The 25774-nt window shown below is 33.5% G+C and overlaps 3 protein-coding genes and 1 pseudogene across 3 annotated transcripts; all 4 read right to left on the reverse strand.

Moving 5' to 3' along the window:
* Positions 1 to 1980: 1980 nt before the first annotated feature.
* Positions 1981 to 3105, reverse strand: LOC124848192 (2-hydroxyisoflavanone dehydratase-like). The gene has a single exon (XM_047325836.2). The coding sequence runs from the start codon at positions 3022 to 3024 to the stop codon at positions 2056 to 2058; it is 969 nt and encodes a 322-aa protein (XP_047181792.1). The 5' UTR covers positions 3025 to 3105; the 3' UTR covers positions 1981 to 2055.
* A 1826-nt stretch (positions 3106 to 4931) lies between these two features.
* LOC124848189 (2-hydroxyisoflavanone dehydratase pseudogene) lies at positions 4932 to 6258 on the reverse strand (annotated as a pseudogene).
* Positions 6259 to 10969: 4711 nt separating this feature from the next.
* On the reverse strand, positions 10970 to 18726 carry ARIA (ARM repeat protein interacting with ABF2). Its single transcript, XM_047325827.2, has 19 exons — positions 18356 to 18726; positions 18076 to 18239; positions 17587 to 17759; positions 17383 to 17503; positions 17227 to 17301; positions 17024 to 17118; positions 16756 to 16831; positions 15399 to 15506; positions 14967 to 15095; positions 14784 to 14852; positions 14466 to 14525; positions 14157 to 14280; positions 13893 to 14035; positions 13196 to 13259; positions 12986 to 13065; positions 12631 to 12695; positions 12413 to 12530; positions 12178 to 12302; positions 10970 to 11502 (listed from the first exon to the last, which is right to left on the reverse strand). Exons 1-19 carry the CDS (start codon positions 18597 to 18599, stop codon positions 11412 to 11414), a joined length of 2124 nt encoding a protein of 707 aa, XP_047181783.1. The 5' UTR covers positions 18600 to 18726; the 3' UTR covers positions 10970 to 11411.
* A 4987-nt stretch (positions 18727 to 23713) lies between these two features.
* MAKR1 (membrane-associated kinase regulator) lies at positions 23714 to 25475 on the reverse strand. Its single transcript, XM_047325831.2, has one exon. It carries the CDS (start codon positions 25357 to 25359, stop codon positions 24307 to 24309), a length of 1053 nt encoding a protein of 350 aa, XP_047181787.1. The 5' UTR covers positions 25360 to 25475; the 3' UTR covers positions 23714 to 24306.
* Positions 25476 to 25774: the final 299 nt, after the last annotated feature.

Genomic DNA, 25774 nt, shown 5'->3' on the forward strand with positions numbered 1-25774 from the left:
TACTTAGTCATTCTGAATTCTATCTTCACTATCCTATATTATCCTTATTACTTTTTCTATTATGAATTCAAATCAGTAATGGGTCTCGACCCAAAGCGTACGTTATGAGTGGTGCTCGGTCTTATACCGAACGCTCGTCATTTTATTTAATTACCAAACGGGTGGAAATAACGTTCGTCCAAATTTCAGTAACTCCGTATACTACGTCCGGTCATTGACTGGCAGTCAGTTTATATAATGGAATTATTCCCGGTATGGTCATTCAATCGTCTTGAGGTATTTTTATCCATTTGGATTCGGCCTAGAGCCTTGGTACTTAACTTATTCTGAGTATTGATCGAATCGTTCTAGAGTCAGTTCATTCAACTGATTCGAGTGGTAATGACGTTTGTCATTTGATCTGTGTCGGTCTTTTTCTATTCTGAAACGAGGATTTTTCAGTCTCAGTTTTAACGTTCGTCTTCGTTATAAAGAGGGCTGAACGCTCGTCTTTTTAAGTAATCGGAGCGGATGATGAAAATGATATTAAAGTGAAAAGTTATAAATAATGAATAATATATGAGATGAAATGATGGTTGTGGACTTTGAACGAGCGTTCTGGGGAGGAACGACTCTTGGATGAAAATTGGAAGTTGTAAAGTATGAATGTGGACAAAGTTTAGCTGACGATTCATCCTGATGTTCCGTGAGTGCTCGTCCTCAAGTAGAGGGGAGTATGTCATGTGTGGGAACGGCAGGAAGTCTTAGTCCATAACTGTACTTTGGACGGAACGGACTAACCTCAGGTAGTAGCTGATGAGAATTCCAGTTACTCCACCTGGGTGCACGAACGTCGTAGCTACACAGAATTCATACGGTCCGGACAGTCAGTCTAGTATCAGGAATTGGTTGATTTAAAGAAATTATTGAACTATATGTTGGAATGTATTTGATACGTTTTATGTGTTATGAAATGCATGTTATTACTTGAATTAAATTCAATAAGCTTACCCTTCGTTTTTCCTTGTGTTGTCTCGACCTTGTACGTCCGTCTTGTCTTGCAATGATCATCCGTGTGAATGTGAGCAGATGGAGAGGCGCTGCTTGAGGATGCGCTTGAAGATGAACTCTTAGAGGAAGAAAACCTCGTCGAGGTCGAAGTGAAGACCGAACAGTAGTGCGTTCGGTTATTTGTTAGTTTAGGTAGATTAGAGTACAGTATTAGAACGACCCCTCCCCTTTTGATTTTATTGACCGATCGGTATTTCTATTTTGTAAACCGTTCGGTCTGGTATGCTTGGGTCGAAGGTCGTTAATTGTATTTTGCTTCTGGTAAGGCCGTTCAGAACCTGTGCTTTTGTTAATTAAGACTGATTTGGTTTATCATTAAATGTAATTAATTCTACTATATGGTGTTTACTGTATTTTTGGATGTTACATAAGACAATTAGATTTGTGAAAGAAAAACATATAGTTTAGAAAAGATGTTAGATATATATGTTTTTAATAAGTGAATGGTTTGTAATTAAATGAAACCAGCTGAAATTAAGAAAAATGTTTCCTTAACTTTGACTTCCTTTGTATATAAACTATATGAATATAAAAAATTCTCTCTTTGCTTTTTTTTTTTTTCTAATTAAGGATAGAGAATAAAAAAGTAGCAGACACATGACCTGGTGTGAAAAAAATAAATGACTGATAAATTTTTTCTATTAAGGAATAGTTTGATACTGGAATCTTTCTTTTTCAATTAATATAATTTCCTGAAGGTGGATTCTTAAAATTATTGTTAAAAAAATTAAAGAAACGTTGATTATTATTAATTAAAAATAAATTTACATAGTCTCTGGCACAACTGAGAAAAAAAAAGGGCTAACCTTAATTATTCAAAGCCAACAAAATTTAATAAAAACATTAACTTCTCTTGCTGCTACTCGATAAATTCCATTTTTGTATGACAATAAAGCAATAAATTGAACACAACTTGCTGCTCTTTTGAGATAAAACAAAGGCAATAAAATCTCTCAAATATTATTGTCTTAACTCAATGATAAGAAAGTGGAAATAAAATAACATTCAGAGCAGAAACGAAGCCAAGTGTTTGATCATGGCTTTAGCTCTATCAGTTTCAGGCTTGAAGAGTTGGAAAGCATGTTCTTCATCGCCAGCATCAAACAATTCAACTTCTCCCTGCCATCCACTTTCCTTTATGGTGTCGTGGTACAAAATATTTCTGTCTCTGAACTCGTCTTTTCCGGTGATGGTGATCAGAATCTTAGAACACGCAAGTGTGGCCAAAGAGGGTGCCCCAGTGACACAAGGGTTGATCCAGGGATTATCGATTCCAGCAGGAGCATCAGGGCACGCCAAGCTCCAAACTTTCATGGCCAAACTCTGCTCGTGCCCTTCGACAGGCTCCGACCCAATTGGCTTTGAGCCCCAGAAAAAGGGAGAGCTCAGCACTGCACCGAATATCTTGAGATCCCCATGCAGAGACTCCTCCCCTGCACGAAGAAGCAAGTTGTGTGCGATGTTAGCACCGCTGGTTTCGCCTCCTACGTAGAGTTTGTTGAAATCGGCGTAGTGGAGTAACCATGGCTCGGGGTTGGCGGCGGTATTGGTGGCGTGGGAAGCGATCCACTGGAGAGTGGTCCAGCCATCTTGGTAGGCTGCAGGAAGAGGGTGGTGCGGCAGGAGTCTGAAGTCAACGGAGATGGCGATTACGTTGGCTTGGGAGACTAAGATGTTGAGATAGCGATGGACGAAAAAGGAGAAAGCCGATTCAACGCAGAAGGCGCCGCCGTGGAAGTAGACAAAGATGGGAAGTTTGTGGGAGGGATTGTTGTGGTTTTTGGGAAGGAAAACGCGAGCAGAGACCAAAGGGTTGTCTGCTATTACTATGTCTTTTGATGAGACTCCAGTTTCAGGGTCTTCGAGGGAGGCTGGGACGTTTGGAGAGCTCAGAAGACGATCCACCGTGCCATCTTTGTACACTCGAATGAGAGGGAGAAGCTCCATCACTATCTCCTTTTCCTCCTTCGCCATTGAAGCAAAAACAGAGAAAAGTTCAGAAAAAACAGAGAGAAGTTCAGGAAAAACAGAGAGATGCAGAAAAGAGAGGTGTCAAATTTCCTTAAGTAATGGAATATGAGAGTGATGGTCAAAGTTGATGTCTTTATTAATACTAATAATATCAAGATCTGATAACAATTATTCATCTCTTACACGTTTCCTCAATAATTAAGAATAATTGTTAGTATTTTAATTTTCGATAAATAATATTAATTTTGTACACTAAAGATGACATATGTACTTCAGAAGAGCTATTTAAATTAATATTTTTTTAATCAAAGTTTAATATTAATTTTGGTCACTCAATGAAACATGTGATTGTAGGATATTATAATAATTTATAATAAGTTTAAGTTTAACACAAACTTCAAATTATGTAAGGTAGGTGTGAGTGAGCTAAACCTACCAAAAGACAAACACGTGCAGTCAAACATGTCAACCCACCAACTAAAGCAAACTTGTAACTGCGCGGAACTCTATCTATTCTTAGAACACCTATTTCTGCTCATTTTTTTTTTTGAGGTTTTAATTTTAGCAGGTAATTCTTGTGATGATATTTTTCTTACTTTTACTATGTATTATATACAATTTAAAAAATTCTTATATTTGTATAGTAAATTTTCGAAATTTGAAATGATATTTTATCAAAAAGTTTATGTTGCCTTCTTTATAATGGTTTTTACAATGTCGTTGAAGTGTAATGTTTATGAAATTGTTGTAATTTGATTTTTTTAGGAAAATTGATTTTTTTTAGAAGGGATAATGATAATAAAAAATTATGATATTAGGATGCTTAAACGTATTTTGTGTACTTCCAACTAGTTTAATGATTCCTGAAAAAGTTTTTCAATGTACTCTCCCCTTAATAGTCAATGCATAATTGAAGAACCCACATGCATCTAAGGGTGGAGAAGAAAGGATAGAATCACCCAACATTTAAAGGTGGAGAAGAAGCCAAGCTGGAAAGAGAATGCTCGATACATAGGTTCCATCTTTTTAAAATATTTTTTTTCCAAGTTATTTCCTGTTCGTGAATGGATCGGTACGAAGATCAAGATAATAAATATTTTATCTATCAACTTACCTTATACATTTATAGTTTTTATAGTCAAATTTTTATTGTTTTTAATTTCATCATGGTTTAAATTTTAATAAGTTTTATCAGAAATTTAATCAAAATGGTTTTTACTTTAAACAATTCTACCTTGACTATTTAGTCTTTTTATAAAATTGTAATCTCAAGTACCATTTTAGTTAACTGATGGGTTGATCATCCGATCACCGAGTTAATCGGAAGACATATCTTAAAAGATATATTTTAGATTATATATCTGAAAATATAATTTTAGATTAAAAGATACATTTTAGATGATTCAATTTGAGATATATTTAAAAAATATATTTTATATTATACAAATTTAAAATATATTTTTGAATATAATAATATGTTTCAAAGTATATAAACTAGAATCTATTTTTCAAACGTATTTTGAATTATGTACTTTGAAATGTATTTTTAAAAACATTCCACCACCGTCAGACACCATCACCAATCGTCAACTATCACCACAAATACACAACAGGGGTAATATAGGTATTCAGACAATTATGGGGTGCAGGAAGGAATGGCCTAAAATCATTTGGATGGATCTGAGAAATTGTGGGCCAGGTCCAAGCAAAGCAATTCACGAATACATTTAATGAATGTTCAGTGAATTCTCATCTTCCAAGCGCAAGTTAGTCTCGCATATGGGAATTTAGTAGAAAGTGAATTTTAAATTTAACTTAATTTCATAAAATTATTTTATTATATAAATTTTAAATTAATCTCACTGGCATCAAGTATATTAACTCAAATAATTCAACAGCGTTAGCAAGAATTAAAAGAAAATGAAATACAATTTTACTTGAGTTTAAAACAAACATTAAGATGTTCATCTTTTTATTTAGGGACACAACGATGTCCAAATTTTCCTAAAAAAAAAAAGTTATTTTATTTTTCATTACATAATTTATTTGAGTGATAACTCCTTTTTTATTTTTTATTTTTTTTTCTAGTGAAGGATAAAATCCGCAAAGCGTTTGAACATGTTGTGAGCATTCTGGGTTCGTGGATCGTTGACGTGAAAAACGTGATCCTCGCCGTCCACTTCGTACAGTTCCACTTCCCCTTCCCACCCACTCTTTTTCACAGCCTCGTAGTACCACACACCTCTTTCCCTCAGCTCATCCATCTCCGCCGTGCAAACCAGAACCTTCCGACACCCAAGCCCACTCAACGAAGCCGCCGCACTACTCAGCGGATTTATCAACGGGTTGTCAAACCCACCGTCGTCACACGACTGAATCCATTCCCAACACCTAAAGCACACGCTTTCTTCCGTTTCACTCCCGATTCGCTTTGACCCCAAGAAGTAGGGATGAGAAACCAGAGCGCCTAAAACTGTTACACCACCGGGTAATGCTTCGGCCCCAGCTCGCATGGCAATGTTATGCGCTATGTTAGCGCCAGCACTGTCACCTCCAACGAACACTCTGTCGAAATCGCCGTGTTTGAGAACCCACGGGTCAGCCTTGGCTGCCACCCATTTCAGAGCTTCCCAGCAGTCGTGATAAGCCGCAGGAAGAGGAGTCTCCGGTGCCAATCTGTACTCCACAGAAACGACTAAAATGTCTGCGACGGAGAGAAACGTGTTGAAATAGTTCTGGTGGAGTTGGCTGAAGGCAGATTCGAAGAAAAATCCTCCACCGTGAAAGTAGACCAAGATGGGGAGTTTGAGGTTGTTACTACTGAGATTGTCCTCCTGGGACTGGATTCCGTTTGGAAGGTATAGACGAGCAGAGATGGGAGGTTTATCTGAGATGACAACGTCTTTCGATGATACATTTGTTGTCGGATTTTGAAGCGTGGGCGGCACAAAGGGAGAGCCTTGGAGGCGTTCGATGGTGCCATCTTCGTGAACTCTGACAAAGTTTGGAATCTCCATTGTTATCTTGTTTGAGTTCTTCTGCGTCTCAAAACATGTTTTGTTTTAAATGGTGAAAACATGTTTTGTTTTAAATGGTGGTAATTGAGTTTTTTGTGGACCTGCTTTCAGATGCCCCAACTCCACCTCGTAAATCTGGTGGAGAGTTTTTGAAGTGTCAGAAATAAAGTGATTCCTCGCTTGAGTGGGTGATCTTCAGCCATTCCATCATATGAGAAGGATGCATCATCACCTTTGGATTCTTCCAAGTTAAATTCTATGGCCAGTACTACTACACTTTTCAATTTCCCAGTATACAAAATTAATATTTTCATTTTAAATTATTTTATATTTTTAAATACAAATATTTTTCTATTAGTTTTAGAGAGGTATATAAAGACTTTTAAAAGTAAAAACAACCTCATGACAATTATAAAATATTAATATTTTAATTGAGTACATTTTATTTTTAAAATTTAAATACTGATATATCTTATTATATTATTAAAACAACTGTGTAGTGGGCGTAACTTTAGATGAGTGTCAAACTACAAGTTAAAATTTTTCATTGGTTTTTCTGTGCCTGTTTTCTAGTGAGTATTAAAAATATATTATGATATTTTAGAAATATTTTTAGTATTTTTTAAAATATATTTATAAGTGTATTTTGAAAATATTAAAGAGAAATAACACAAAAAATCAACAAAGAATCTAAATTTGTCAATCTTTTTCTTTTTCATATAAACATGTCAAGTGGACCAATGGGTATAAAATTCATTCTTATCTTACAAATTCATTTCCATCTCATTTATACCAATATTAATATATATAAAAATTTTATTCTATCTATATTTTTATTGGATAATGGATATATCACCACTTATTTATTTTTTTAAATCAATTAAATAAATTTTATAAAAAAGTAAAATCTCAAATCTTCAAGGTCAAAACAGTTTTTTTTCGTGTCAAATATTAAAAATAGGAAACTATACTGGTGTAAATCTTAAATTAAAGTACAAAATAACAATAGAAGTTAAATGATTATATAAAATATTCAATAATTACACATGATTAAATTTTTATAACAATCAAAAGCATCCATTAATTTTACAAAAAGTTGGTAATTTTCCTTGTGTTCATTCTACCTATGCATAAAAAGAGAGAAAGTTAGACATATTAATTTTACTAAAATATGATATATCTTCGAAATCATATTCATTCTTACTTATTGCAACATCTTTTTCTTAAAATTCTTTAAATGGCTACAAACATGAAATACAAAATATTAACTAAATTAGTAAAAAATTACTAACTAACAAATATTAATATATTTCATCAATTTAATTTCATCAAGTATTTTTAAAGGTGTTTTCCTAATTCAATGAAGATTGCCTTGCACTATTAGAATTTTAAAAAGGAGTATTGTGGCATTGATTTGATATACAAACTACATAACAGGTGGAAAAAGGAAAAAGGACAATAAAACAAAGGTGATAAAATTAAAAATTATATTTAACAATTATAAAAAATTAAGTATATTCAAATTTTAAAATATTTAAAATATATCTTCATTTCCCTTTTTAATAAATCATTTAAACAAAATCAAAAAAACTAAATTAATTAAAATTAAAATTTTATTTAATTTCTTATTATTATATATAAGAGACCTATCTTAAAATAATATTTTTATTTTTATACAACTTCAGTTATATATACATAAACTACAAAATTATAATATCTTGGTTAGTTGACATACACAACTTAGTTATTAAAAAATAATAAATATGGAAACTCACGCCAAAATCCTGTGGATTTTCTTACCTACTAGAAACATTCTTTTCTCTGTCAGATTTGTATTTCTTATCTTCCTTGTTTTACATGCAAACAATAAATTTGCTTGACTCTCTTAAAATCATGCTTTTAGATGTTCCTTTTGCTAGATGAGCCTGAGTTACATTCAATACTTTAGTGATGTTTCATTATTCTTTATTTATTAAGTCTTTATTGCTTTAACGTTATTATGCCAATGCCTGCATGATTTGATTACGAAAAAACATCCTTTCATTAATTTTGATGACTACTATTCATAATAAAAATATTATATTAAAATAATAATAATAAATATAAATATAATATTATAATAAAATAATAGTATATAAAGTTACAATTTTTTAGGATAAGAGAATAATGTCATCAACCTTTGATTACTCGTATTTTGTCCCAAATATTTCTGATTTATTTATTTTTTAATTTTATTTGATATTATTTTTATTGTTTTAATTTAAAATTTCAAAATTTAACGGTGATTTTCTTATCAATATACTTATAACTATAATTATATATAAATATATGAACATTTTAATTAATTTATTCACATTGATAAGAGTGTTTCGATGATAAAATATAATTTAAAATAAAAATTCAACGTAATTCAAAGAAAAAATATATATTTAAGAAGGTTCTTATTTTAACATTTTAAAGTATAGAAGTATACTATAGCAAAAATCATATTCATAAAAAAAACATAATTTAAACACAAAGATATTTTAAAGATATTTTATTTTTAATTTAAATTTAAAAAAATAAAAAAATATTCAAATACTCTTAATCTTAAAATTTAAAATTCATAATATATAATAATATTTTTGTTAACTAAAATATGGTACACTTTATAAATGGAATTGATAATGAAAAAAAAATGCAAAATAAGCCATTAATCTTTCAGCAAAGCTTTTAATTCATGTTTTTAGTTTTAAAACCACTTCTAGTATGAGTCATGTGGTTTAATCATCAAATAACATAAAATAAAATTCCATTTGTTATGCATAGAAGTGATATTATGGTATGAAAAAAAAAAGAGAACTGATTAAAAGTCTTGTGATTCAATTTTGCATTCTTGAAAATCTGTATCAAAATATCTTTTTTCTTCTTAAAATGTTATATGTCTACAACTATGTCTAAAATGTTATAGGTCTACAACGATGGCTCCATCAAACGTACCAACCAAGAACTCCTCCCTCACTCCGCCCGCTCTCTCATACGAGAGATTCTCTTCTCAAACAACCTTTTTCTTTTTTTTTTCTCCCCTTTTCTTTCCAAAACTAACTCTACCCAACCAAAAAATTCCTATTTTAGTATATACTCTGTGGAAGTGGCTTCTGCTCTGACCACCAAATTCTGTAATCTAGCTTCTCAGGCAAATGTTATAATCATTTCCATAGAGCGTAGGAAATCTCCAGAGTATTTTCTCCCAACAGTTTATTATGATTGTAGGGATGGTCTGAAATGAATTGCTTCACATGCAACTCCACCACCAACGGCGAAGTGGTGATTCCAGTAAGATATTGGTTGAGGGTCATAGCTTTTTACCAGGTGGTTTAAAAGTTCATGTATTTATCTTAACCATCGTTACTTCTGGATTCAAAGCCTAGCGTGCGCAAACCTATTATGGGTTTGAAGAGGCCCATCCGTCCTTCATTAGGAACTTTGTTTACTCTGATGCAGCTGGTGGGTTAGACAACTCCATGATCAATCTAATGACTCCTGCCGCTCCTAGCTTGGCAGGAGAGTGGGTGGAACATTGAAGAACAGCATCTTGTCTACATGTTTGATACGGAAACTGAGCAAGCCGCAAGATTGATAAAAATTCTTGCTTATTTTCTTCGCCAGTGAAAGATCTGCATAAGTTTGCTTGCCTTTCAACAAGGGTTTTTTTTTAAGTGTGCGGATAAATGAATTTAGTAGAGTTGTGCATTCCCCTATTTAAAAGTTTCTTTTAGTTTAAGAATTTCCTATTAATATTCCTACTTTTAACCATTTTTCAAATGATAACTACAACTCAATTTCATCTACAAAAGTTCAATCCTTTGGAGGAAAAGCCAAATGAGATACGATGTATCCACCATGCATGCATGATGCAATGATCAACAGTTACTCCATCCTGTTCACTCTTTTCAATTAAACGGCAATTCATTTTTGCCATAAAGTTCAGAAGACACTATTTCAAAATAATGCGACTCGATGAATTTGCTTTCAACGGCAACAATGAAATAGACTACTTTAAAGACCGCGTGTCAAGTTAGTATATACATAACTCATGTTTGTTTGATACTGGCATACAAAGCCTGAAAAGCAGAAGACATACCTATCTCATGCACGTGCAAAGAATGACTTGCAGTCTACTCTAATCATGAAACGAGCATAAAAAGACTTGAGTTCGGCCGATTGGCTCATTCCGATTGAAAGTACACCGTTGGGAGTGAGTTGGGGGATTCTTTAAACTCACCACAACTTCTGATTCATCTAGACAAAAGATTTAGATTTTACTATTTAATCTGACGACACATTCAATTTTCATTTCACATGTTTTGATTGGTCAAAGTGCATCAAAATATTATAGAAGATTCTCCTAGATCATCATAAAGCAAGATTAAGTGAATACCCAAAATTGTAGTAATTTTATTTCTATCTTTCCATACATAACCGAAGAACGAAGAGTCTCAGATCCCAGAAGTGCATGATAAATACCGCCAAAGCCCAATACTGCAGAGGAAATTAAGTGAAGTAATCCAGACACAAAGTATGGAAAAATGTCTATAACTTCCCCCGGACCTACTCCCCAACCTAGAGTAGCTAGGTGAGGAAGCAAAATTAAACCTTTGTTCATGCATGGGCTTCTCGGGTACGAAATGAGCCACTTCAAAAAGGTTCATTGCTCCCAGGATACTATTAATCCAGCATGGGCTCCTAATAGTTTACCGGATAAATTGATAAGTCGGGCATTTCCGGCCCACCAAGCAAAACCGGTAGTTTTGATGTTCAGAAGATTTTGGATGTCCACTGATTTGAGAGAATTTTTCATTTTGGATATAGGTGTCTTTCATTCCATACAGCATTACATGCAGCCAATTCTATAAGCAGCAACTAATTAAATGTCATGGTCAAACAAGTAATTGAGTATCCAAATTATGCATTTGCCACTTTAAATGACGAATTTGCATTTTGCAATTAATTTAAAACTACTTGTATTTGCCACATTACAGACAAATATCCAATTGTCATATATACATGAGGTACTTGAGCAACCTATACTACTCTCAGAAACACAACAATTATAATGCCAAATCAATTGAGAAAGAGAACACTATCAATTCATAACCATCACAATATTGCGCAAGAAAAAAACAATGTTCGTGAAGGTCATTTGCTACATCTACGAGAATGACGTTACAACTAAAGCCTAGAAGGGACTTACACTGCATCAGAAAAGAACGTAGACCTGATGTTAGAATTTTTAAGCCATGCGGCACTCAATCCAGGAGACTTCAGGTTCAATTAACAACGACCGCATTATGTACATTGCAACTGGTTAGATGTCAAATAGAACAGGAAATGCTACGGTTGATTGTTGGAATTGGCCTTTGTAAGGGCCTTAACAAAGTAATTCTGGATCTCAGGTATTATACGCTGAATGAGATGGGAGTGTCTGCAAGTAATTGGTATGAACAAAAATTTTAGAAAGACAGAAACCATAGAAATGTAAAAATGAAATATATTCATCATATTTGTGATTTATTTATCCTACCAAAGCTTAATTATTCAATTAATGTCAAACCAGAGGTCGGTATATATTATGTAACAAAGTTTAAGATCCATGTCTATCATATTTGTCAAAAGCAGCAAACAAAACTAAGCATATAGCAACTTATAGCAGAAAAAAGAAAGATAAGCAGCATGTTGAACAAAATACAATCTGCCCTCCCCGAAAAAAGGCAGCTTGCAGCTTTTCATATTTTGATAACCAATTAATGTCCACCCCATTTCTCACATGAATACAAATAAAAATAACACCAAACCCGCTTTTTAAATGAAATAGAACTTAATTAAAATGGAAACAGAAATGAAATCAAGTCAAACACTAATTATTTATTGGACTCGGTAGGCATATAATTTTTTATTTAGTCATTTAAAAGAATTTTAAGTAGACCCAAACTTTCAATATCTGAACTCCTTTTAGGTTGACACAAACTCTCAAAACTACAAGGAAAATAAAGAGAAATAGGTATTAAAATTAGATGCAACTAGCATAAAACCTCAAACTTACATTTTGTTTACTTATTAGAGACATCTTGTACACATTTTAGAGGAATCAGATACTTACCCTGGCTTTACACTCAATTTATCAAAGTGTTCCAAGATAAAAAGGATGCATGTGTGCCTCAACGATATAGCATTAAATGCTTCAGAAAGTTCATACATACTTGATACGCTCTCAAGTGATATATCCTGGGACCAAAACATCAAATAAGAGAAATCCACTTTCCAGTCTTATAGTAGAGCACGAGGACAAGGGTCAAGATTGTGTATTTATGTGTGAATAAAAATTCTTAGCTGACCTGCGCAATCGTGTACTCACAGAGTCTCTTGAGTCCTTCTAAAAGATATTGATCAGCTGCTCGGAGGAGATCTTGGGCAATGTCAAGCGTGATCTCAACTGATCCCGTGTATATAAATCTGGAGAAATAAAAGCAATATGACTTAAGTTTTTCACAAATTATTACAAGCTTTCACAGCACAAATTTCATAAAGCATGTGAATGTAGGCTTTATTTGACCTCATCATCAACTCAAAAACCTCCCATCTAATGTTTGGAATCTCTATGTCCCTTGCCTCCTTCTCCTGTCATACAATAATGGAATTGCATATCATAATTATTGTGCTGAGATATGAAATATTTCTTTTCTATTGCTATTGTTGGGTGAGAGGAAAAGAAAACTAGAGACATCATTGAATCTGTGGTAATTTACACAGCAGGGCACGCTATTATATAATAAGGTTAAGAAATGAATATCCAACAGCTATATTTAAAAACCAAAATAACAGATTATACACGATGTTTATTATGAAATCGTGGAGTCAATAACAGTGAGAGGAGATATATGATACCCTCAATATCAGTATATACTCACCCTATAACCTCCATCAAACATAGCACGAAATGCGTCTGAAGATGCAAGCAGACAAATTCTGTGAGCATAAAATCGTTTGCCTGCAGCAAAGAACAAAAATACCAAGTTATCTACAAATGTCAACTGCAGCTACAACAACACTGCATTCTAGGTGAATTGTTCTCCCAGCAAAAAGGTTTAAGAAAACAATGTAAATGAAAAACCATCTACCTTCAACTAGAAATGTAACGTCAGACAAGGTAGCATTGTTTACATACTGCTCTCCCAAATAGACCTGTAACAAGAAAAATCTAGCATCACAGGCATTAAAACTTTTTAAAACACCAAATGGATCCAGAATTATCAAGACACAAGACAGAAAGTAAGCAGTCCATCAGTGAAAATTATCTCTGCATTCAAAGACAGATCCTCTAGAAGAGTGAAAATTATATGCACAAAGGGTCATGAAGAGCACGTTGGGTTATTTGGTCAATTCAGCCCAGTCATCCATGCCCAATTGCTTAAAAAGGGAAGGCCCAGCATCTAAGCATGGTGTTTTATCAGTTACACTAGAGGTTTACATCCCTGCTAACAGTTAAGCCTTAATACAAAATGACAAAAGTCCTTGCTTACTTGGTCATATCAGGTAGGATTTGAAAAATTAATTAGCCACAGTTGATAACAGCCTTATCACACGTGTTGATGAGTACAAGGTGATGTTATAAATAGCAAAAAAGAAAAAAAAGTAAAAACAAACAGGAACAAATTTCCATATGTCATCATGAAAAGGACAGCAAAGAAAATTTAACCTAAAAACATCATATATAAGCAAAACATAGAGACCAAATGAAAATATAGGAAAAAGGCAGTCAACCCCTTAGCAATGATGCTGAAGGATGAAAACAAGTCAAATATTATATATGACTACCTGGGGTGTGGGAGATGGGGGTGCAGCATCCACAGGAGACAGAGTCGTGGCTTTATTGGCCAACTTGCATAAAGCCACAGCTCCATCAAGTTGTTGCTTAGGATTATAATACGAGCCAAGAAGCCCCATAAGCAATTCCAAACCTGCAAGGGCAGTTGCTTGGATTCATATAGAAGAGGAAAGGCAATATAACACACAGATAAAGGTTCAAAAAAACAAAAAACATCAAACTTAAGCAAAATATTTGATTAAGAAGATGCATACCATGGTGATCAATAAATATTTTTCTCTGATCATCTGCAGAACAAAGGTGAGCAAGAGCCAAAGCAACTCTTCTTTGAAAAGCCTTCTCTGAGACTCGCATGAGATATAACAAATGGTTCAGCACCTGCAAAGACAAAATTAATACGTTACAAATCTGAACAGGATATAGAATTCAAACTGGTGTGATAAGGATAGATTGTTGTTATTGTTGTATAATTAATAATTAATACAGTAGTAGCATCCCAACCATTTCCATATTAATTTCAGTAAAATGTATCAAAGTACAAGCGAATGTGAAATGGTACATACTCGCCCATGAATCTTCTCTTCTAATCTTTTTAATGTCTTTGCAACACAATCCTTAGTTGCCTGCAAGAGAAACCGATTTCTTATCTATCAGAGTGTTTCTAAGAACATAAAATTTGCATGCAATATCTAAAGCACTGAACTCCCAATGACATCGGCAACAAAGGGAAAATGCAAAAACCATGAAACAGTTATCAGAGTGTTTCTAAGAACATAAAATTTGCATGCAATATCTAAAGCACTGAACTCCCAATGATATAGGCAACAAAGGGCAAATGCAAAAACCATGAAACAGAATAGCTATCAACAAAGCAAACTTACTTGAACAATAAACTCTCCATCCTGAAGTCTCTGAATTCCACCTACCCTAATAAAATCGGCCACATTATCCTATGGGACAAAATAAAAAATATAAAAAGGAACAGTTATTTTACTTTAACTTCAAGTAATAAGCTTTACTACCGTCAAGACAGATGATCTTTTATTAGAACTCAGTTATTTTACCTCATTATCTGCAAGGCCGTAAAGAGCAAAAGCAGCATTATGTTGCAAAGACCCATTTTTTGAGTCAAGAAGCTTCAGTAATGGAATCAAGCCACCATTGTGTGCAATACCAGCTTGGTTATGTGTGTCCTGAAATTTAAAATTGAATATCTTCAGGTTATGGTGCTAAAAGGAAACAGTACTCAGAAAGATGACTATTATGTTCTAAGACAAGAATTAGTACAAAACTTAACACAGAAATGCACAGAATTTATGTCAACAAGTTAAACGAGAAAGAGAAACTGAAAACTAACTCATTGCCAAGAATATACTTTATAATACTTACACAGATGAAAAATCATAGAATATGTGTTACCATTTCCTATTGAAAACTATAAATGGAAATGTGCACACGTGATTCTTACATGGAAAAGACGAGGGAAAAGAAATAACCTGGGCCAATCTCCCCAATGCAAAAGCAGACATTTCTTTTAGCTGAACATCAGGAGACTGAAGCATGTCTATCAGAGGTCCGACAGCACCCCTCTGAACAATGTGAACCTACAAAATCAAACAAAAAAGGTAAGATTAAAAACAGAGATATATGATACACAAAACGTTGATGAACTAATACCCACTAAGCCACCTATTCAGAAATAAGCTATGCAACGAACTTGCATATTAGGAGGTGCCTAAGTCAGTATGGGATGCATAATCAAGTATTTAAGTGTTTGGTTCCCCTCCTTAATAGCTAGCTTTTGAGGTGAGTTTCTGATGAAAACCCAAGGGAGGCTTGCCTGGGTAGGGAGGATCAAGGAAGATCTCCTAGATGAATTCTTGGAACAATTCTTTCAAGAATGCTTGGATAAAATGTGATCTTCAATTTTGCAGAAGCCGTGGAAAGAAAAAGATTCAAGAATACCTACCTTGCACCACTCAAACTCCATGAGATAAACAAGATGGTGATTCGCCACTTGTGACCAAACCCACAAGATAAGAATCATGAATGCTACAAATTGGGAAAGAACCTTGAGCAGTCAAATCTATGAGATGAACAAGTATGGGGAATTAAGGCTTGCGAACTAGCTCACAATATAATAAACCTTAAGAGAGAAAACTCTACTTCCTGAACTTTGATTAACCCTAATGAACCACACAAGAGATAAGTAAAAGAGAACGATGTTCGCCATTTGAGATATGACACACTCAAGATAACAACACACGAATTTTATTCAACCAGAGTTGTCAAAATGAGTACATAACCGCTTGTTATAAAGAGAGAATGGTGGGAAGGGACTAGACAAACACTTCCTTCCCTAGCCTTATGTCCAAACAAAACACAGAATATACTAATACTAAGGATTGCTAGTTTATTCACAAAAAGAAAATACAGATTTATTTTATTTTCCAAGTCACATCATTTTCCCAAGAACATAGGTACTTGTATCAGAGACGGTTGTCGATATCTTGTAAAGGGCTACTTAGGGAGAGTTCTAACTAGTCAGATCTTAGGGGCAGTGCTATGATATGCCTTAGTTTGCAACAAGTAGTATGGGATGCTCAATGAAGTATTTAAGTGTTTGACTCTCACTCCTCAATAGCTAGCTTTTGAGGGTTGGTTCCCCAAATGCTTGAGTACTTATCAGAATCCAAACTAAAAATAAATGCATAAAATTGTTCACATCCCCTTTTTCACCAGTAAACAAACATAAAAACAGACGTGTTAGGGTTTTATCCCTTTATACCTTTATGTCCCTCAACATTCAGTTCAAATCATGAAGTTATTAGAAAAACTAAAGTTACTGTTTACCTTGCTGTCTGAATCAGTTGCTGCAAACTGTCCAAGTAACAAGGCTGCTTCCCTCTGGCTTTCAGAGCAACAGGAGCTGTTTCATCATACAGTATTAGAATAGGTTAATAGAAAGACATTTTTTTCAGTAATATATATAACGGAAAATTATTGGAAAGAAAAAAGGAACTGAGTTATAATAGCAATACAAATTAACCACAGAGACGAAACATGGGAGAAGACAAGAGATGTGCATAGCAGTTTTCCATGGGGCTAAGTAAGAATATACCTAAGTAATCCGATGACCGGTTGTAGGGCTCCAGCAAGAATAACTTCTTTCTTTATGTTAGGAGAAGAGTGGACCAGATTTCCAATCACACCAACCTGTAATTCAATAAAATTCATTGCAAGTTTCCAGTAAGATAAGTGCAAAGATCAAAGTCAACAATATTGCAAAATTCAAGTTTACAATTATGGTGGCACAAGCAATACCGCTTCATAATGAATAGCAGCATCTTCTGAACGAAGCATTAGAATCAGAGTTGGAAGGGCATTGCATTCAACAATCTACATGTCATGATGTTATGTGACTCATTCGTATCATAAGTAAGTCAATTTCAATTCCCAACATTACTAAAGACCGCTAACCTGATTTTTATTTTCATCATTTTTGAAAGCAAGGGTTCGCAATGCACCAGCAGCTGCTCTTTGCACCTTTGTATCCGCAAATTCAAGTAAATGAACGAGCGGTGGAATCCCACCTTCCATCCTACACATTAACTCCAGATAATCATAAGATAAAACCATTCCAAATTAAATTTCAATTGCAAGGTAGTACTCGAAGAAGCATACCTGACACGAGTCTTAATACTACTATTCTCGTGCGCAAGATTAGTAATCGCGTCTGCAGCCCTACGAATTAGACTATTAATGGCACGAGATGTTAAGCCATTTTCATGTCTCTTCAAAAGATCAACGAGATGTTTCAAAGCACCGCTGTCAACGATGAGCTGCTGGTGCTCCGGCTGCAGAAGGCATTTCATTTCACACCACATATTAGACCATCATGCATTATATTCAAAGCTTCCTTCTACAATACAGTATCTACTATACCATTCACGCCGTTCAGTGAAAACGATAACATTAAAACAATTTCTGGTGTGACCAAAGTTTAAAAAAGGAAATAACTATCACGAGTAAGCTAACTCAACGTACAACTTTATATCACAATACAATTAAAACATTGAATCATATATACTTTAGAGCTTGTCAAATCAAAGACATGAAGAAGCTAAGTTGCAATAATTCCTAACAGTCACCATAGAGGATTAGTAAAATTACCTTGACTGCGAGAAGTCCAAGCGCGAAAGCACTTCCTTTCTCGACCTCGTGCTCAAACGGCATTGGCCTCTGCAACCGGTCGCTTCCAGTCAGAGGAGGCGCTTGAAGATGTTTAACCAGAGCAGGAATTGCGCCTCCTTCAACAATCACGTTCACCACTTCCTCTACAAACAAAAACAAGCACCGAATGAAGCGCAACAACGGACAAAACCAGCAAATAACCGAATTCCGCGAAAGAATAAAACAAGAACGAATGCAGCAAGATGACAAATAGATGTACCGTTTTTGGCGAGATCGGCAAGGGCGTGCGTGGCGCGCTTGGCGGCAGCACGATCGGATTCCTTCCATGAGAAGGTTGAATCAAGAACGATGACCTGTTCCTTGACGTCGGAAAGGAGGGCGTCTCTCGCGTGGCCGGTGGGAGGGGCGGAGATCTGTCGGTCGTCTTCGAAATCCTCCTCCAACTTCCTCTTCTGACCTTTCTTCTCCGGAAAACAGTGATCCGGTCGGTTGTGAAGGTCCATGGACGAGAGAAGAAGGAGAAGAAGAAGGAGGAGGAGAAGGTCCCTCTGTCTCTGGGAGACGCAACCCAAAGTGTTGAGAAACAGCGCAAGAGAAGAAGAGGCAGAAAGCAAAAAAAAGAGTGTTCCAAATGGAATTCGGGATTTGAACACGCCAGTGAGTGCCAGATCGGAGGGGTAATTCCGAAATTGTCTCAACTCCCTTTTGTCTTTTTCTTTTTCACTGTCCAACTATGCCCACAGGCATTTATACCTATCTTTTATAAATAATAAACATAATTCTTAATCATAGTAATATAATTATGTTTAGCTAGTTATTAATATTTAAAAAATATTATGATATTTTATTCAAATGTCTTATTTTTATGACTTAATTCAATTTTAAGTTTATATAAACTTGAAAACCTTTACTTGAGTCTACTAAAAAAGCATTATATTTTTTTATTGAGTTAATTATGTTTGATTTTTTGATAACAAAATACAAATATTGTCACTTATTATTTTATAATTTTTATAAAAATTATATAAAATAATACGTGACAGAAAAACAATAAATGATACACTTAATAATAAAATTAAATGGCAGAATCTTAATCGAAAAATATATTTCTTTTAATATTCAACCATAATAAAAATTATCAAATTTACGAAAACTTAAAATTTAATTAGGTTTTTTTCATTACAGTAAAAAAAAGCACAACTAAAACATAATACATTCTCAGCTTATTACATGGAAACAATTTATGGAAATTATAAAAAAAACCCTGAAAATATTTTTAATGGTTAAGTTAAACACAATTTTTGTAATTTTAGATTTTCACCAAATTTTAAAAAACTATTTATGTTAATTATTAACTAAAGATGAAAGACATTCAAACTTTAGCTGGAGACTAATTCTTTTAAGGATAAAGACTCTGAAACTAATCAATAAAATTTGCATAAGTTAATTTTAATATAGGGAAAAAATTAATTTTGTATTTTCTTTTTTAAAAATTCTAATGAAAAAAGATTGCAAACATGTCCTAAATGAAAACAGAAAAGTGTAATAATGAGTGCCTCTTGCAGTGTGCATGCTATGGTGAGGGTGGGATTAACTTCAGAGCTTAATTTATCATTAAATTTGAATAGATTGTGCTTTTGAGTAGCGGGTTCATAATAATAATGCAAATGTTCATATTGTTATAAAATCATGATGAAAAAGAAAAAATCACTAATTGTTCATATTAGAATTTGAATTATCATAGTAGACTTAATATTTTTAATTTTAAAGTTAGAAAGATAAATTTTATAGTTTCATATCAAATATATTACACCAGTACTATATTATATTAGTAATAGAAATATGTCCTGGTTCAAAGTAATTTAAACGAACACATATTTTTTCATTGGCATAATAACATTAATTTATATTTTTGCATTTATTTATTCTATGTTTACATTTTGATTAATTAAATATTTCTTTGAAGTATGATAAATGCATATATTGAGTAGTCAAATTAAAACTAGAAAAATGAAACATATTAAACCAGAACTTTGAATATTATAAAACATTAAAACAGTGACCAAAATTTTAATATATTATTAAATCCATGCGCATTTATTTACGTTCAATTAAAGCGTCTGCGAAGTCAAAGGACAAACAGCAGAAAAAGACTTCAGAACTAATTGGGTGGTCCATTCTAAAACTATTATTTAAGTTGGCAATATTTTAAATCAATAACAAAGATTTCGTATATTATATATTTATATTAAATAAAATAATAAAACAAATATTTGAAATTAAGCTAATTTAAAAGGTAAAGAAATGTAACTATCTTTTGCTTATGAAGCAAAATTAAATTTAAAAAAAAAAATAACATTATCACTGCATAATGAACAGGGACTTTAAACAACAAACAGTTACACCTTTAGTTCTTATATTTTACTTTATATAATATTTGGATTATTCTCATTTTAATTTAATTATTTATATTTTCTCAATTATTTAAATTAGGTCTCTCAAAATTTCTAACAATAATTTATACATATATTCATCAAAAACAAGATTTTTAACAGTTTTTATTAATATAAAACAAACAATATAAGCATTTGAATGATAAACAGAATAGATACAGTAAAACAAATCAAACAACGCGATTTGCAACGGTATAAGAGAAAAATTAAGAAAAAAAATTTATAACTTGAATTGTGAGTTACAGTAAGAATCGATTGTTTGGTGAGTGACGAAAAGAGAGAAAGAGCAGGTGGAGTAACTGGAAGCTTTCATCTTGAAGAGGTTGAAGACGTCGACTTTCCCGAATAAGGAGACTGCTGAGGTAAAATTTATAACACCCGTGGAATAATCCGTGAATAAATCCGTAAGTTTGTTGAAGTCTGCGAAAATAGTCAAAGACGTGGTTATGTTATGATCATGACGAGATGGAATAGTGTCCTCATGCAGTGGAGCCTCGGCTACCAGAGTTCCTCGATGATAAACATGCGTAGTGCTGTTCTGGTAGGTAAAGCTTCCATGGTTGCGGTTTTCTACTGTGACCACTACGCCTAATGATATGTTTACTCCAAGAGTTGGAAACTCTACTTTGAAACGTTCGAGTTTAACTGATTGGAGGGTAATGTCTGGGTCTTTAGGCTTGAAGACGGTGAAGAATAATACCACCATCACTGTGACTAACAAAATCACCACAAGAATGGCACTGCCACACCAGATTTTACACCCTTTGGAACACTTCATACAACATACCATGATGAATGAGTACCTACAACAATTGTTGTGTCACTTGGTTAGGTAGTTGTAATGTAAGTTTTTTTGTGATGGGGATGAAAACAATGAGCAGAGACGGCTGTGGCCTGTCAAATTTTCTAAATTGTTGATGAATCCAATATGTAATGTCATTTGGTTTATAATTTATTTTGTCTTTATTGATTTGAAAAAAAGAGTCAGTATATATTTAACTGTTCGAATAAGCTAAAATTCTTAATTATTACCTATCAAAAGTCCTTCCTAACTTTTGTTTTTTTAACTTTCAAAATTAATCCTTTTTCAAAAACTTTGTTTAATTTAATTTTAATTTTAAAAATACGTAAATTTAATCATTTTTAATAAATTTTGTTAGATTTATTTAACATTTCAAATATATTTTATGATAATATTTAAGTTATTTACCTTATTTGATATTAATACTAATCATGTTTCATGATACTATTTGAGTTATTTACATTGTTTGATATCAATATAAACTAAAAAATATCACATAAACTTAATAAAATTTGATTAAAAAAAATAAATTCATGTCATTTTAAATACATAGAACTACTAATTTGGTCAAACATTTTAAGAAATAATTAATTCAAAATTTTACTTAAAATTAAAGAGTGAAAAACATGTTTATGAATCCAAGATGTAATGCATTTGGATTATGAATTATGTTGTCCTTGTTGATTTGAAAAAAGAGATTCGATATATATCTAACTATTCCAATAAGCTAAAATTCTTAATAATTACTTTACCAAGAGTACATACTAGTTTTAGAAGTTAGTGATCATACTTAAATGACAGGAAGTTACATGAAATTGTAGAAACATGCGAACAATTATAAGCCGCAATAATATAATGACAAGAACATAATGAAAGCCTTTAATCACGTGAATGTAAGAAAGGAAATATATGGGGTGGGTGAATTAGAAAACGTGGAATATTAAAGACACATTTACTTCTTTTGTCACCATATTGCTTCACCAGGCAAATCAATGACATGTGACAAGTCCTGGTAATCAAGAGAGACCATGTGCATTCCATTTCCATCATTTTAATCTCCAATACTTGAAATTCACTTGCCTAACTAACTTCAAATGGATTAAGAAACCTTCAATTTTGTGATATTTATTAAATACGAAAAATAATTCCATCTGTGATAATATTGCAAATAACATTAGTATATAATTTAGTAAATAAAAAGAAACTAGCAACAAGAAAAGAACAAGTTAGAATAAGATTTTTGTAGCAAACATTATTTTGGGGTTTAAAACAAACATTATTTTCCCAAAAATATCTCACAAAGTTACAGACTGAAAATATAGTTTTATCTTCATTCCAAAGCAAGTACTTTTAAATCATGATATGTTACTTAAATAATTTTAATTAATAAATAAATTAATCGTAAATTTTCAACTGATTTTATGTCTTCTTTTAATGGACCAAACAAGGGGAAGTTAAATACTAATTGGGCCGAATGGCCGTTAATAATTAAGGTGTCAGAAAAAAAAAATGTCATACTTGTAAAAGCTAGCTTTTCATCCAAGATTAATGTGTTAAATTTTCTTATTGTACACAATTAAGCATTAATGATACTTTCTCCTGTAATTGTATTCTACTCTAAAATTGTTTCCAATAAAAGGACCTTTTCATCCAAGATAAAAATAACCTTAAAATTAGTCATTCATTTCAATTAATGATAAAATTAAGAAATGCTGAGAGGTACCTAATTGAATTGTATTATAAGGTTGTTTATCCTAAAATCTGCATATGGTGCAAAATAGAATACCATTATTTCATTTATTGGATGTCAGAACAACTTAAAATTTTAATTAATCATATACTAACATTAATTTGAAATAATGGTGAGGTTAACTTTCTTAAGTACTGAAAATGTATGGAGCACAATTCTATTTCAGTGTTGTTTATCATAAGGTGTCCCTAGGATACAAAATAAAATAATATTATTTTATTATTGAGTGCTATATAATAACTTCAATATTATACTAATACTGATTATCATCAATTCCCCTCAACAGTAAATTTTTCGTAAGTGTTAATTTAGATGGCCAAATACAACTTAGTATTTTTTTTCTCCGTTTCTCATTTTTTCATTACACTAATAGGGGTACCCAACATCCTTTCTTAATACATTAGACTTACTGCAATACAAAACTGATTTAAAGATTTAAGTATAATAAAACTTACTGAATTATTTTAAACTAAAAATTCTAAATATTGATGAATTGTTGAACAGATGGAAACTTGTACAGAAGCTTCCTACTTGCTTCTTTAAACAAAAATGTACATCTAATATAACTTCTTAATCACACCAGAGGGCTTGAATCTTCCTTTTAATTTACGCACATGCAGGATGAGACCGTATTTCAATGTAAGGTTGTTTTTATTAGTTTTATATACCTATACACCAACTTGGATTTCGGGATAGAAATATGAAATTATTATTATGATGATGATGCTAGGTAATCGAAAATTATTTTGTGAAGGTAGCTAGCTCAGGTAACGTTACAAATGGAATCTCATCTCAATAAAACTCCAAGCCACATGGTGCCAATTTAGCTTTGCAGAGCAATTACTACAACTAGAGCCAAGTCACTGTTATGCAATAAATTATACAGACCATAACTTTTCAAATTTCCAAGGCTACAATGGCAGTCAAATAATAACCTGTTCCCCTTTCCATGTTCATCTTTGTTGCCAAATTTAAATGGAACTCTTAAAATATAGTCACATTGCAAATTTCTAACTTCACCCCACCGCAAGTAAATAGTTCAAGGTAAAAGAAAATATTTTCTGATTATTGACCAAACCTTGTGGTTAATTAATTCATCTGATGGAACATGGATTTTGAACATTGACAACGGAATGGAAAGAGCTGGGAAGAAAGAAACTGCATGGATTTGACTTGACTTTATTAGATTAGATTTAGATTTAGATTTAGATTTCGTTACTGACCATCGTTTTGCTCTGAATCAAAGAGTTCTTGCAATGGGCTATGGCTCCTTGGATCGCGCTCTGCAACTCTTCCATAGAAGAAGTGTCTCCACAGTACATAGCAGCAGCAGCAGCACCTCGTTGAGAAAGAACACCGGAGTGATTGGGCGATGATCTCATGGAAGAAGGACAACTAGAAACACAGCTTCTTCTTCTAGGATATCTGAGATTTCCCGAGAAAGAATGAGAAAGAGCACTCACACTCTCTTTTCTCCCTGTCTTGGTACCTTCCGAGAGTTTGGTAGATCTCTCGGTCTTAGTTAAAAGAGAAAAAACAGAAGTCGTTGTTACTGCACTTGCACCCTCCGCCGTGTTTAACTGCCCGGACCTCTGCTGTTTCTGGGAGAGCTTCTCGTAGAGAGGCTTGACCTTCTTAAAATACTTCCTGATAACCTCCCTGGCGGTGACGCTCATCCGCTTCACCGAGGAGTTAGCAGAGGCACTGTCTAGGTCACGGGTTTTGGCTTGTAGGTTGTTTTCCTTGCGGAAAACGGAGGAGAATCTGGAGAAAAAGAACTTATGAGACTTCTTGGAGATGGAACAGGGGTGGTTGTTGCTGTTGTTACTGTTACCGGTACTGTTATTGAGGCGCTTGAACTCATCTTCCTCTGTTACGGAGCTAGGACGAGAAGAGTCGCAGTCGGGAAAAAGTGCAAGGTCGCTGGTGAAGGAGGAGTGAGAGTCGTTGGAGCTGCTGCCGGTAGAGTCGCGTGCGGCAGTGGAGGTGGAGGAGGTGCTGGCGGAGGAGAGGAGGAGCGTGCGGACCATGGAGATGCGCTGGGAGAGGTGGAGAGGGAGGAGTTGACCCTTGTAGAAGAGTTCATCGGCGGGGCAGAGTGCGGTGGAGGATTTGCGCGGTGAGATTGAGATTGTGAATTCGAAATCTGAAGACGAAGAAGAGGAGAATGAGTGAGAAGGTGATGAAGGAAGTGTGTATGATTTTGATTCTTTCCCTCTTCTTCTTCCCATCTCTGTTCTCTCGTTCATGTATCTCATCTCTCAGTTTTGATTAACTCCATCACCCAAACTTGGAGAAAGGTCACAAAACTCCCATTTATAAGGTGTGTAAATTGTGATTAGTAAAACTAAGAGGTAATTAATTATGTTAATACATCATATAAGACAAGATTAGTTGATTCTTCTGATAGATTTGACAAACAAATGCCGCTTCTCTAGCACTGTAATAAAGGCCCGCGGACTGACTCACATGGGAGAGGTGGAGTTTGTGAAACGTTTTCAAATCCTAAGTTGGCCTTCTCATGTGTTTGCGACCTTTCTCATTGTACGTGTCACGTGCTTCAGGCGATAAACCAGGATGACCAAACACATGGGATTTTTTTTTTCTCTTCTTCACACTTATTACTATGTTCCCAGTATTTATCACTTTTTTTTAATTTTTATTTTGCATTAA

This window comes from Vigna umbellata, chromosome 10 (genome assembly GCF_029865625.1).
Source record: "Vigna umbellata cultivar VRB3 chromosome 10, Vumbellata_1.0, whole genome shotgun sequence".
Classification (NCBI taxonomy): domain Eukaryota; kingdom Viridiplantae; phylum Streptophyta; class Magnoliopsida; order Fabales; family Fabaceae; genus Vigna; species Vigna umbellata.